We start from the raw sequence: 12,369 nt of genomic DNA, 5'->3' as shown, positions 1-12,369 counted from the left end.
TCTATCATGTGGCCTCTAGAATGTCAGATCAGTCTGTAATAAACTGGTCCCCACCCATGACCTTTTCATCTTCAACTCCCTGAATCTCTTAGCCATTGCAGAAACCTGGACTACACACTCTGATATCACTTCTCCTGCAGCTCTCTCCTCTGGTAGCCTCACCTTCTCCCATACCCCCAGCATGGGGGTCGCAATGGTGGTGGTGTTGGGGTCCTTCTCTCCCCTAGTTACACATACCAACTCATACCCTCAGAACCATCCACTACATTCTCTACATTTGAGATTCATGCTATACGCCTCTTCCAACCAGTACACCTCCAAGTAGCTGTCATTTACCATCCTCTTGGCCCTCCTTCAAAATTCCTTGACAACTTCGCTTCCTGGCTCCCTCACTTTCTCTCCTCCGAACCTCCCTCCATTTTCCTAGGTGATTTTAATATTCCAATTGATATTCCCCAGAATCCTCTTCCTCTAAACTCCTTACCCTCACATCTTCATTTGGAATCACCCTCCCATGTGAGTGGCCATATGCTTGATCTGGTCTTCACTCACCGTTGCAACATTCCCCATTCCCCTCTCTGACCATCACCTTTTCTCTTTTAACTTATCCCTCTCTCCCTGCCCTCCTCTACCTCCTAAGGCTACCATTACTATTGATAACATTGAGGCTATTGACACTGTTACTTTTTTCTCCCTACTTGACTCACTTCTTTCCCCTAACCTTTCTTTCTCCTGCCCTGAACAGGCCACTTCCCTATACAATGCCTCCCTTACTTCTGCTCTTGACACTGTTGCTCCGGCAATCACTACTCACCCCCGCAGATCCACACCTCAACCCTGACATTCCAAGTGCACCAGATACCTGCAAAAGTGTTCACGAACTGGTGAGCGACAATGGAGAAAGTCACGCTTTACGGCAGATTTCTTTCATTGCAAATGTATTCTCATCCTACAGAGATGTCCTTTCCCTCTCTAAATAGTCATATTTCAAAAACCTCCTCTCCTCCCATTGTTCTAACCCCCAGCGTCTCTTAGCCATGTTAAACTCACTACTCTGCCCACCCCCTCCTAGCCTCCCCTCATCGCTTTCTGTCCTTGATTTTGCCTCCTACTTTATGTCTAAAATTTACTCCATAAGTCATTGCTCCTCCTCCCCTTACCCTGCCCACCCCTCCCCATCCATCTTACCAACTCTGGAATCCTTGTCCCCTGTATCTGGAGAGGAAGTCATGGCCCTCATTCGATCCTCTCCCTCTTACACCTCCCCCCTTGATGCTATACCTTCCTGTCTCTTCCACTTAGTTTCACCCTCTGTCTGTTTCCATCTTGCCAACCTCCTCAATCTCTCCATTCCACTGAAACTGCCCTTATAAAAGTCAGCAATGACCTCCTTGCTGCCAAATCATGGGCCACTACTCTCTGCTCATTCTCCTTAACCTCTCTGCTGCTTTAACACTGTGGACCACACTCTCCTGGTTGTCCTTCTACCTCTCTGACCGATCCTTCTCATGTCTCCTCTCATGTCCACTCTTCCCCCCCATTTCTGCTAATGGTAGGTGTTGCCCAAGGTTCTGTTCCTGGACTCCCCTATTCTCCCTCTACACATCTTCTTTTGGCGAACTCGTCAGCTATTTGGCCTATGGTATCTTTTCTATGCTGATGATACTCAGATCTACCTTTACCTCTCTCCTTACTTGTATCTCCAACTGCCTCTCTACTATGCCTTCCTGGATGTCCCAGTGCTTTCTTAATCTTAACCTGTCTATGACTGAGCTTATCATCTTCCCACCCTCCTGCATAACCTCACCTCCCACAATTTCATTATCTATTAATGGCACAACTATCTCCTCTAACCCCCAAGTGCACTGTATTTGAGTTATCCTTGACTCCTCTCTATTCTTCAAACCACACATACAGTATCTCTCACAGTCCTGCCCTTCCATCTGAAAAATATTTCCAGGATCAGACCCTTTCTCCCCCTGAAGATAACTAAGAAGCTCATCCACTCACTGGTCATCTCCAGAATGGACTAATGAAATCTCCTCGTATCTGGCCTCCCTGACTCCAACCTCTCTGCACTCCAATCTGTCCTCATTGCTGCTGCTTGGCTGCTTCCTCTCCAAACATTCTTCATCTGCCTCCCCTCTCCTACAAGCCCTACACTGGCTCCCCTTCAGAACCCAATTCAAGGTTCTTACACTCACCCAATTCTCTCTCATTTACATCTTGAATCTCAACTCACTTCACACTCCTGCCTGCCCATTTTGCTCAACAAATGCATGCCGTCTCTCTTGCCAACTGATTACTTCTTCCCACTCCCGCCTCCAAGATTTTGCCTGTGCTGCTCCCTACCTCTAGAACTCTCTCCCTCTCCCTATCAGACTTTCCACCTCTCTACAAATTTTCAAACAAGCTCTCAAGACCCACTACTTCATCAAAGCTTTCTAGCTCTCATCCCAACCTGCTGGTCCATGCTTCTTTATCACTATCTACCCCATCTGTATCACCCTTGTCTGTCTGCCCCTCCCCTTTAGAATTTAAGCTCTCACGAGCAGGGCCCTCTTCCTTCATGTGCGTTTCCTTCACTTACTCATACGATCGTCTACTCCAAATTCCCCACAAGGGCACCTAACACTTAGTTACTGACACCCTGCTGCTTTTTTGAGTGTCATGATCACTATTGGAGCAATCTTTATAAACTATGTCCTTGTCCTGCATTGTTTTGTACTGGAAGTCACTGTTTTCTTGTTTGCTCATTTGTTTATGTACTTTGTGAGGCGCTGCGGAACCCTTGTGGCACTATATACATAAAATATAATAATAATAATAATAATAATAATAGTAGTAGTGGCATTATTACAGATATCAGAGATGTGAAGGGTAGAGAGACCAAAAGTGGTTAAACATAAAACATACAAATAAACTGTTTGAAGAGATGGAAAGGAATAAAAACATACAGTATAACAGAAAATCATAGTTTGTGGGAAATGTTTATAACTTTTGTTGTTATGTGATGATATTGTAGTATAATGTATTGTGAATGACATAACAGAGGAAATCAGAGTATTTTTTGCTGTGCCTAATAGTGGTGTCAAGTGAGGTTAATGAGTGTAAATATTCACCAGGAATTCAGTCTCAGCAAACTATGGATGAGCATCAGTTATAAAACATCTTGGGTATTTCTAGACATTGTAAGATCATTAGCCTGAGCTTTACTGTAGCTGTACAGTGCAGTGCACTGATCCTACACCAATAACAAGCTGCTACTCTAGGTCATCGGTGATTCAACAGCGCATCCGTATACTATGACTGTTTGAAAGTTTGTCCCAGTAATAGACCCAAATGCATTACCTACTTTATTGGCTAAACAAACCAATTTGTGTACCCTTTGAACAGACACCAGATGAAAAAAATGTGGATTTATTTTGGAAAAATGTAGATGTAAGGTAATTTTTTTCTACCTAAAAACTCGGAAAACCTGGGAACTTTATGTTATATCATCTTTCTGATGTTCAAGTCACAAGTTAATGTTTAGTGTTCACTCTGCTCTGAATGGACAGTAAGTTGCATTGTGACATAAAGAATAATAAGAGGTTTATGGAATTTATGGTGCCTTATGTTTGAGAAAATATAAGGGAAAAAAGCTTTAATCATATTCTAGCTACAATTATTTTCTCATACTCACCAATAAACCCTTTGATAAAAAGCACCAACTGAAGGAAAAGACAACTGAGGCAGGTGTCTTAGGGGTCTATTTACTAAGCAGTGTTAGAAGACAGAGTGAAAAGTAATAAGAAAGTGATAAGTTGCCAGCCAATCAGCTCCCAAATGTCATTTTTCAAACACAGCCTGTGAGATGACAGTTGGGAGCTGATTGGCTGGCACCTTATCACTTTCTTATCACTTTTCACTCTGTCTCCTAAAACTGCTTAGTAAATAGACCCCTTAATCTCCAATATGTTAGAGCTCTCTTATTACCAACCACATAACAGAGAGATGAGGTGGGCATGAGAGAGGCAGTAACTGAACTTTTTTCACCATAATGTATAAAAAAATAACATTCTCTGTATCTGTTCATGTATACTTGCAACATAAAAGTTGTGTAAGCTGTTTGGTTCATGGTACCTGGATTTTTTATATTTTTTTTAGAGAAAATACAGTAAAGTAAACAATAAACTTTACATTGTGGTAAAATGTAAGTAGCAGAGGTATAGAATTACAAAATCTCCTTCTGCAATGTGTAAATTATATGAATAGATGTGTAAATAATTTAGTTTGATGAATGTTCATAGTTTTGTTGTATGCAATATCTCACATTTGCTTCATTAAGGAATTTTGGTGATGTCTTTTTCCTTTTCTTTGCATCAGCAGTGCCAGGACGGTGTAGGGACTGCAAGTTGTTCCTCTTGGAAATCTCAACTCCATCTACTTGGTTATTACTTTTAGTCGTACTCTTTGTGTTCCCCATGATACATGAGAATATGGATGCCTGGTCCTATGATCTTGTAGCCTGGGAGGGAAAACAAAGGGTTTATAAAAATGGGAAGACTGATCATACAGCATGAGGATACCCCACTAATAGTGTAATAAGATGCCCTCATAGTGCACCAATAACACACTGTAATAGGAGGAAACAGAACATCAGCAACACATTATACTGAGTAACAATAGGTCTTCTGGTTACCCACCCAGCAAACACTCACACTAATAGGAGAAACAAGAACATCAGCCTACCATCACCATCATACTAAGTAAAAGAGGTCCTCAGGGCACCTACCCATCAAATAACTTTGTAATAGGGAACAAGAACATTAGCTTCTCATCACTATTACACAGTGTAATAAAAAGGTCCTCAGCAGGGCACCAACCCAGCAAACACACACTCTAAGAGCAGGAAACAGAACATCAGCCTCACATAGCAATCATACTGAGTAATAGGAGCCCCTCAGGGCACTCACACAAACACACACATTCTAATGGTGCAAGACCACAGACATAGGGGAATTTCTCACTGACCGTGACAATTGCATTTTGCTCCAGTGTAACAGTATCTGCTACAGTACTGCTTTGCAGCATTCTACCTCAATGGTATGCAGAAAACCTGCTCCAGTATTCCTTCACAGCATTCTGCTCCAGGGCTATCCAGAAAACCTGATACAGTGTTGCTTCACAGCATTCAGCTCCAGTGCAATCCAGAAATTCTGCCTAAATTCCCAATATCATTCTCCACTAGTAGTCTTCTACTGCTAGTATACCTACATGAGGAACAGCATTGTTAAGCCATCCAACTTCATCCACACTACAGCTCATACAGCTCCAGACCAATATCAACAATCCCCTAGTGCCGTAGCACAACACTGAGTAACAAGAGGTCCTCAGGGCATCCATCCAACAAACATGCTCTAATAGGAGGAACCAGAACATCGGACTCACATAACTACATTAAGTTACAAGATGACCTCATGGCACACACACAACAAAAATACACTCTAATAGGAGAACCAAAATATCAGCCTCACATTACCATCACACTAAATAATTAGAGGTCCTCAGGGCACTCAGCCAACAAACACACACTCTAATAGGGAACCAAAACATAAGCCTCACATTATTATCAAACTAAGTAATAAGATGATTCATGTCACCCATCAAACACACACTCCAAAAGAACCAGGACATCAGTCTAAAATCACCATCACTCTGAGTAAAAAGAGGTCCTGAGGCATCCAACCTACAAACACACACTCTAAGGAGTTGAGATGCGTGCCGACTCCAGTGTTTTGGTTTTGGAACTGTATTAACTTCGTGTTTTGGTTTTGGAAAAACCGCCCTCATGGGTTTTGGTTTTGGATCTGTATTTTTTTTTTACATTATAAAACTGTTAAATTTACATTAATTTCCAGTCATTTCCGGTCAATTTTGACCACCTCCCAGCTCACAATATTGTTTTCATCCAGTTTAGGCAGGAGGTTGACCGAGCTAGCTTGCTGACTAAGCTATGCGACAGAAGTGGGCAGCACAAACACGTGGCAGTTCAACTTCCAACATGGCAAATCTAGGAAACAGAGTGGTACTGCAGTTGCAGACAGGATGACAGTTTAATATAAACTACAGGTTGAGTCTCCCATATTCAAAATGCTTGGAACAGGGGTATTTTGGATATCGGAATATTCCATATTTTGGAATATTTGCATAAAATAATGAAATATCTTGGGAATGGGAACCAAATCTAAACACAGAATGCATTTATGTTTTATATACACCTTATATACACAGCCTGAATGTAATTTTATACTATATTTTTAATAGTTTTGGTCATCAGAAAAAGTTTGTGTACATACAAGAAATTCATTTATGTTTCATATACACCTTATACTCACATCCTGAAGGTTATTTTATACTATATTTTTCATAATTTGTGCTTTAAACAAAGTTTGTGTACATTGAACCACCAGAAAGCAATGGTTTCACTTTCTCAAAAATATTCCGTATTTTGGAATATTCCGTATTTCCAAATATTTGGATATGGGAGACTCAACCTGTATATGATGCTATAGAATGTTTTCATTAATCAAAAAATATGATTTTTACTTACCGGAAAATCTCTCCCTTGAAGTCCATCTGGGGGATGCCTAGCATCTGGGTTATGTATAGTGGTGTGTGGCATTGGACACTAGCTAATTAAAAACTGTCTCCCACTCCATGTAATCCCTCCATTTCCTCCGTAAGCTCAGTATAATGTTTAACAAAGCTGGAGGAGAGCCACGGAAAGAACTGAGAAACCAGAGACCAACAGGTGTCCAGCATGAAAACCAAACAAGGAAGGGACCTTGGCATCACCCAGATGGACTGTGAGGAAGAGATTTTACGGTAAGTAAAAATTGTATTTCCTTTTTCATCCATCTGGGGGATGCCTTACATCTGGGTGATATACCAAAGCAAGCCAATTAAGGGAGGGGGAGCGTCAGAACTCACCGCTCTAAGAATTTTCTACCCAACACTGGCACCCCTTGCGCCAAATGCATGGAAGTGGTAAAATTTTGTGAAAATCTGTATGGCTGACCCGGTAGCTGCTTTGCAGAGCTGCTCAACCAAGGCACCATGCCATACAGCCCAAGAGGCTCCAACAGCACGCATCAAGTGGGCCTGAATTGAGGCCAAAACTATTACATTTGAGGAAAAATATGCCTGCCTAATGGCAGAAGTGACCCATCTAGCGATGGACACTTTTGAGGCAGGCCAGACTCTTTTTCGTGCATCAATCAACACCAACTAGGAATCCGTACACTTCAAAGATGCAGTAAGGTCCAATTAAATGTGTAATGCATGTACCACATCCAACAGTGCTAAGGAAGAAGCTTCACTAGTCATTGAATCCTGGCGAAAAGCTGGAAGGACAGTATCTTGGTTAATGTGGAAAGCCGATACCACCTTTGGCAGAAAATAAGTTTTAGTGCGTAACACTACCCTATCATCATGTAAAATGATAAGCAGAGCTTTACAGGAAAGAGCCGCTAATTCAGATACACTTCTGGATGAGGCAATGGCCAACAGGAAAACAACTTTCAGAGTGAGATATCGCAATTCTACAGGCCCCAAAGGCCCTGGTGCAATTTGGAGTGCCTCCAAAACTAAATTCAAGTCCCAAGGAGGAACCGGTTGGACATAAGGAGGCTGTATACAAAGAACCCCCTGCAAGAAAGTCAATTTCTGGAATGGTGGCCAATTTCCTTGAAACAGGATTGGTAAGGCTGAAATGTGTTCCTTAAGAGAGTACAATCTCTGGAACTGATTCAGAAAGGATCGCTATTCTGCTAGAAAGCACGCACAGCAGTTACTAATATCAGTGGTGAAATACAAATGTTTGCAATCGCATTGTGATCACAGCCTAACACAAGGATGCCCACTTCCCCTTACACACATCTGTATACTTCTACAACATAGCAAAATAATCAGTAACATCAAGTAACATCGGACCCATACGCACAGTTAAGGCAGGTCAGACCTCTTTCAGGTATTGATTACTTCAGCTCACGCTATGAGGCCTCAGGCTGCGTATGGTATTGCAGTGGATAATTTTTGCACGCCCCTGCAATGGCATTGCAATGCACTGGCATACCTGCGTTCACCCAACCACCCCCCTGTCACCATCCACAAATGGCACTTCCTGTCAATGTGCTCTTGGTCTGCGTACTCTCTGCAAATGCATTTCCCATCGCAATTGCTAGTTCGCGCACATGCACTGTGATGCATACGCATGCACAATGCTAATTAATCGACCAATTGCGTGCGTCTTTGCTACTGCGATCCTTGCAGAATCAGGCCCTCTGACCCTTAACCAACACCTCTTACTGGCAGGCCAACTGGTGCCGAGGCCACCCTGTCCACTAAAAGTCCCTCTTCAGGGGACCCCTATGCGCACCTTGGAAAACCTGAAGGCTTTCTCTGCCTTCTTTCCGAAAAGAACGAAACCTAGGAGTTTTTGCTTTAGGTGTAGTTACAGGAAGGTAAGGAATTTTTCCTCCTATAACCGGAGATATAATATTGGTTAACTTTGGACTAAACAAAGAATTTCCTTCAAAAGGAAGTTGCCTCTAAAGCATGTTTTGATTCTGTGTCTGCCTTCCATGTTTTAAGCCATAGCAAATGTCTGGCACAAACAGCTAAGGCTGAAATATGAGACTGTACCTGAATACTATCTAATAAAGCATCACACATATAGGTTAGAACTTTCTGAAATCCAATCAGCTAATGAGTTAGCTTCAGATTCATCCCCTGTTTGAAAACCAGTAATCATCTGATTTATCCAGAGACCGATAGCCTTTACCAACCAGGCGCTGGCCAGAATAGGGCAAAGCGAGACTCCTGACAAAGTGAATAAATATTTCAGAACAGCCTCATTCTTTCTCTCCATGGGATTTTTAAGAGTTACAGACTGAGTAGTGGGAAAAACTGTATTCCTGACCAACATAGCAACAGGAGCATCCACCATAGGTGGAATTTCCCATTGTTTGGTATCCTCTTCTGAAAGAGGATTAAGACCCTTAAATTTTTTTGGAATATGACATTTTAAATCAGGTTTTAACCTAACTCATACTAGGTGAGTATGTGTGATAGTGAGTGTGAGTATGAATGTATGTTATACTTTCACAGTGTATGTTGTGTTTATTTACGTATTGCTATGACCCTATGTCATTTAAAAAAAAAAAAAACACTTTATACTAGGTATACAGGCAGAAACATACACAAATCACACTGATCTGTGTATGTTTCTGCCAAACTCGCAGCTCAGGAGGTGGTCTATTTGAAACTTTTATTTCACAGTGAGTTTGCTACAATCTCACACGAGATTTGAAACTGGATTCTTAGTAAATTTGCGAGTTGCTTCTTTTTCATCTAAAGTAGGGGTGAGCGGGTTCGGTTTTACTCGGTTTTACTCGGTTCTTATCGCCACTTTACCGCAATTTCGGCTCGATTTCATTCGCTATCCAAAACACATGTTCGGCGATAGCCAATAAAAAGATCCGAGTAAAACCGAGTAAAACCCAACCCGCTCACCCCTAATCTAAAGTACTTCCTATTTTGGCCGATGGTGAGTTTTTTCGAGTTTACAAACTCACATGAGTTAAAACAGTGAAAAAAGAGAACTCTCTTCCAAACTTACTCGAGTTTGTCTTTACTAAATTTGCGAGATGAAAAAAATGCAATCTCACCAAAACTCACACAAACTCGATTCTTAGTAAATTTATCCCATAGTGCACAGATGTAGTACAAACAATAGAAATTATTTTCTTTACACTTTTTTAAATGCGCAGCTCAGCTAACACTGCGTGCAGTCACAGCAATTATATGTATGTTAACAAAACGCAAGGCATTAGCACGCCCACCATGTCTTGGCATGCGATCGCTTTGTGTATGCAGACGCCCACCATCCTGTCTTAAGATACCCACTTGCGCAAGTCATCTCCATGTTGTGTATGCAACCATCGTTACATCTAGTAGCATCGGAATCAAACGCTGCGCTTGTGGTTGACTATACCCTACCGCCAGCACTGCAAGCACTTTAGTGTGAAATACAACCAAGTGACGTGTACTATGACTGTTAATTATGCACAACTCTGAAATGGCAATAAGATGCTCAGGCACACCTGCATTCGCACCTTCAGTCCACAAATTCTAGTGACCTGCCCCTGCCACCACCTTGCATTACACCTCCCGTATTCTCACAACCAGAACAGGCTCAGAAAAGCCCGGTGCTGGTTGTGCATTTAGGCATGCACAGATCTCATTGATCTGTGCATGTTTCTGTGTAACTGGCACCTGCTCATGCTAAAGTCTACAGTGTAAAGCAGGTCTATTATTTTGGGGATTTTGTGTTCGATCTCTTATGCTCAAATATCAAATGCACATCGAATTTAATATCATCCAAAACACAAAATTGACCAAAATCGAACATCGATATATATCCTCAGTGTACTACCAGCTTGTGCCCCAATCACACATATTACCAGTCTGTACCCAAGCCTCACACATATTACCAGTCTGTGCTCCCATCACACACATTACCAGTCTGTGCTCCCATCACACACATTACCAGTCTGTGCTCCCATCACACATATTACCAGTCTGTGCCCCCATCACACACATTACCAGTCTGTGCTCCAATCACACACATTACCAGTCTGTGCTCCCATCACACACATTACCAGTCTGTGCTCCCATCACACACATTACCAGTCTGTGCTCCCATCACACACATTACCAGTCTGTGCTCCCATCACACACATTACCAGTCTGTGCTCCCATCACACACATTACCAGTCTGTGCTCCCATCACACACATTACCAGTCTGTGCTCCCATCACACACATTACCAGTCTGTGCCCCCATCACACACATTACCAGTCTGTGCCCCCATCACATATATTACCAGTCTGTGCCCCATCACATATATTACCAGTATGTGCCCCCATCACACATATTACCAGTCTGTGCCCCCATCACACACATTACCAGTCTGTGCCCCCATCACACATATTACCAGTCTGTACTCACATCACACATTACCAGTCTGTACTCACATCACACATATTACCAGTCTGTACTCCCATTACACATATTACCAGTCTGTACTCACATCACACATATTACCAGTCTGTACTCACATCACACATATTACCAGTCTGTGCCCCCATCACATATATTACCAGTCTGTACTCCCATTGCATATATTACCAGTCTGTGCCCCATCACACATATTACTAGGGGTGAGCGGGTTTGGTTTTACTCGGTTTTACTCGGATCTTTTTATTGGCTATCGCCGAACATGTGTTTTGGATAGCGAATAAAATCGAGCCGAATTTGCGGTAAAGTGGCTATAAGAACCGAGTAAAACCGAACCCGCTCACCCCTACATATTACCAGTCTGTGCCCCCATCACACATATTACCAGTCTGTGCCCCCATCACACATATTACCAGTCTGTGCCCCCATCACACATATTACCAGACTGTACTCACATCACACATATTACCAGTCTGTACTCACATCACACATATTACCAGTCTGTACTCCCATTACACATATTACCAGTCTGTACTCCCATTACACATATTACCAGTCTGTACTCACATCACACATTACCAGGCTGTACTCACATCACACATATTACTAGTCTATGCCCCATCACATATATTACCAGTCTGTACTCACATCACAGTTATTACCAGTCTGTACTCCTATTACATTTTACATTACTAGTCCCTTACCCCATAACACATACAGCAAGTCTTAGCTGAATGATACATATAACAGAGATAACCGCAGCTTTTCTGGTGTCATATGGTATAACTGATACTCACACACAGAGATAGCAGCAGCCTCTCCTCAGTTGTGCAAAGTGCGTATTCTGCCATTAGCTGTCATACTGAGGGTGATGAATGTGACATTTTTGCAGTTACTGTGTAAGGCTGTTACTGTGATAACTGAAGCTGTGAATTCTATGGTTGAGTAACTAAGGAGTCACGTTACAAGAGAAACAAAAGCCCCCTAAGGCAACACCTTCATTCATATAACACGCAAAATTGATAGCTCTTTCTCTCCACTATGTGAATGACACCAGGCAAGACTGATGAGTGCCACTCCTGTAACTGACCTGTACTGAGCATAGAGACATCCCATCACCTGTACTGAGCATAGAGACATCTCCTCACATGTACTGAGCATAGAGACATCTCGTTACCTTTACAGAGCAAAGAGGTATCTCCTAATTTGTACTGAGCATAGAAACATAACCTCACCTGTCTGGCACCAAGAAATATACTGTGCCATCACCTGTACAGCAATAAGAGACATACCTTCACCTGTACA

The 12,369-nt window shown here is 42.2% G+C and overlaps 1 protein-coding gene across 1 annotated transcript in view; it reads right to left on the bottom strand.

The window, feature by feature from the left end:
- The window catches only part of LOC148517856 (transient receptor potential cation channel subfamily M member 2-like), a 248,125-nt gene extending 236,219 nt beyond the window's left edge, over nucleotides 1–11,906 (bottom strand). Inside the window, exons 1-2 of the mRNA XM_088478123.1 lie at nucleotides 11,862–11,906; nucleotides 4,316–4,510 (exon numbers count right to left, since the gene is read on the bottom strand). Of these exons, the coding sequence (XP_088334249.1) occupies nucleotides 4,316–4,468 (153 nt within the window). The 5' untranslated portion in view covers nucleotides 4,469–4,510; nucleotides 11,862–11,906. The remainder of the gene's footprint in view (nucleotides 1–4,315; nucleotides 4,511–11,861) is intronic.
- Nucleotides 11,907–12,369: the final 463 nt, after the last annotated feature.

Source organism: Taudactylus pleione, unplaced genomic scaffold, assembly GCF_031769625.1.
Source record: "Taudactylus pleione unplaced genomic scaffold, aTauple2 ptg000207l, whole genome shotgun sequence".
In the NCBI taxonomy this organism is placed as follows: Eukaryota; Metazoa; Chordata; class Amphibia; order Anura; family Myobatrachidae; genus Taudactylus; species Taudactylus pleione.
The sequence above is the reverse complement of the archived record's forward strand: the minus strand, read 5'-3'. Positions and strand labels throughout refer to the sequence as shown.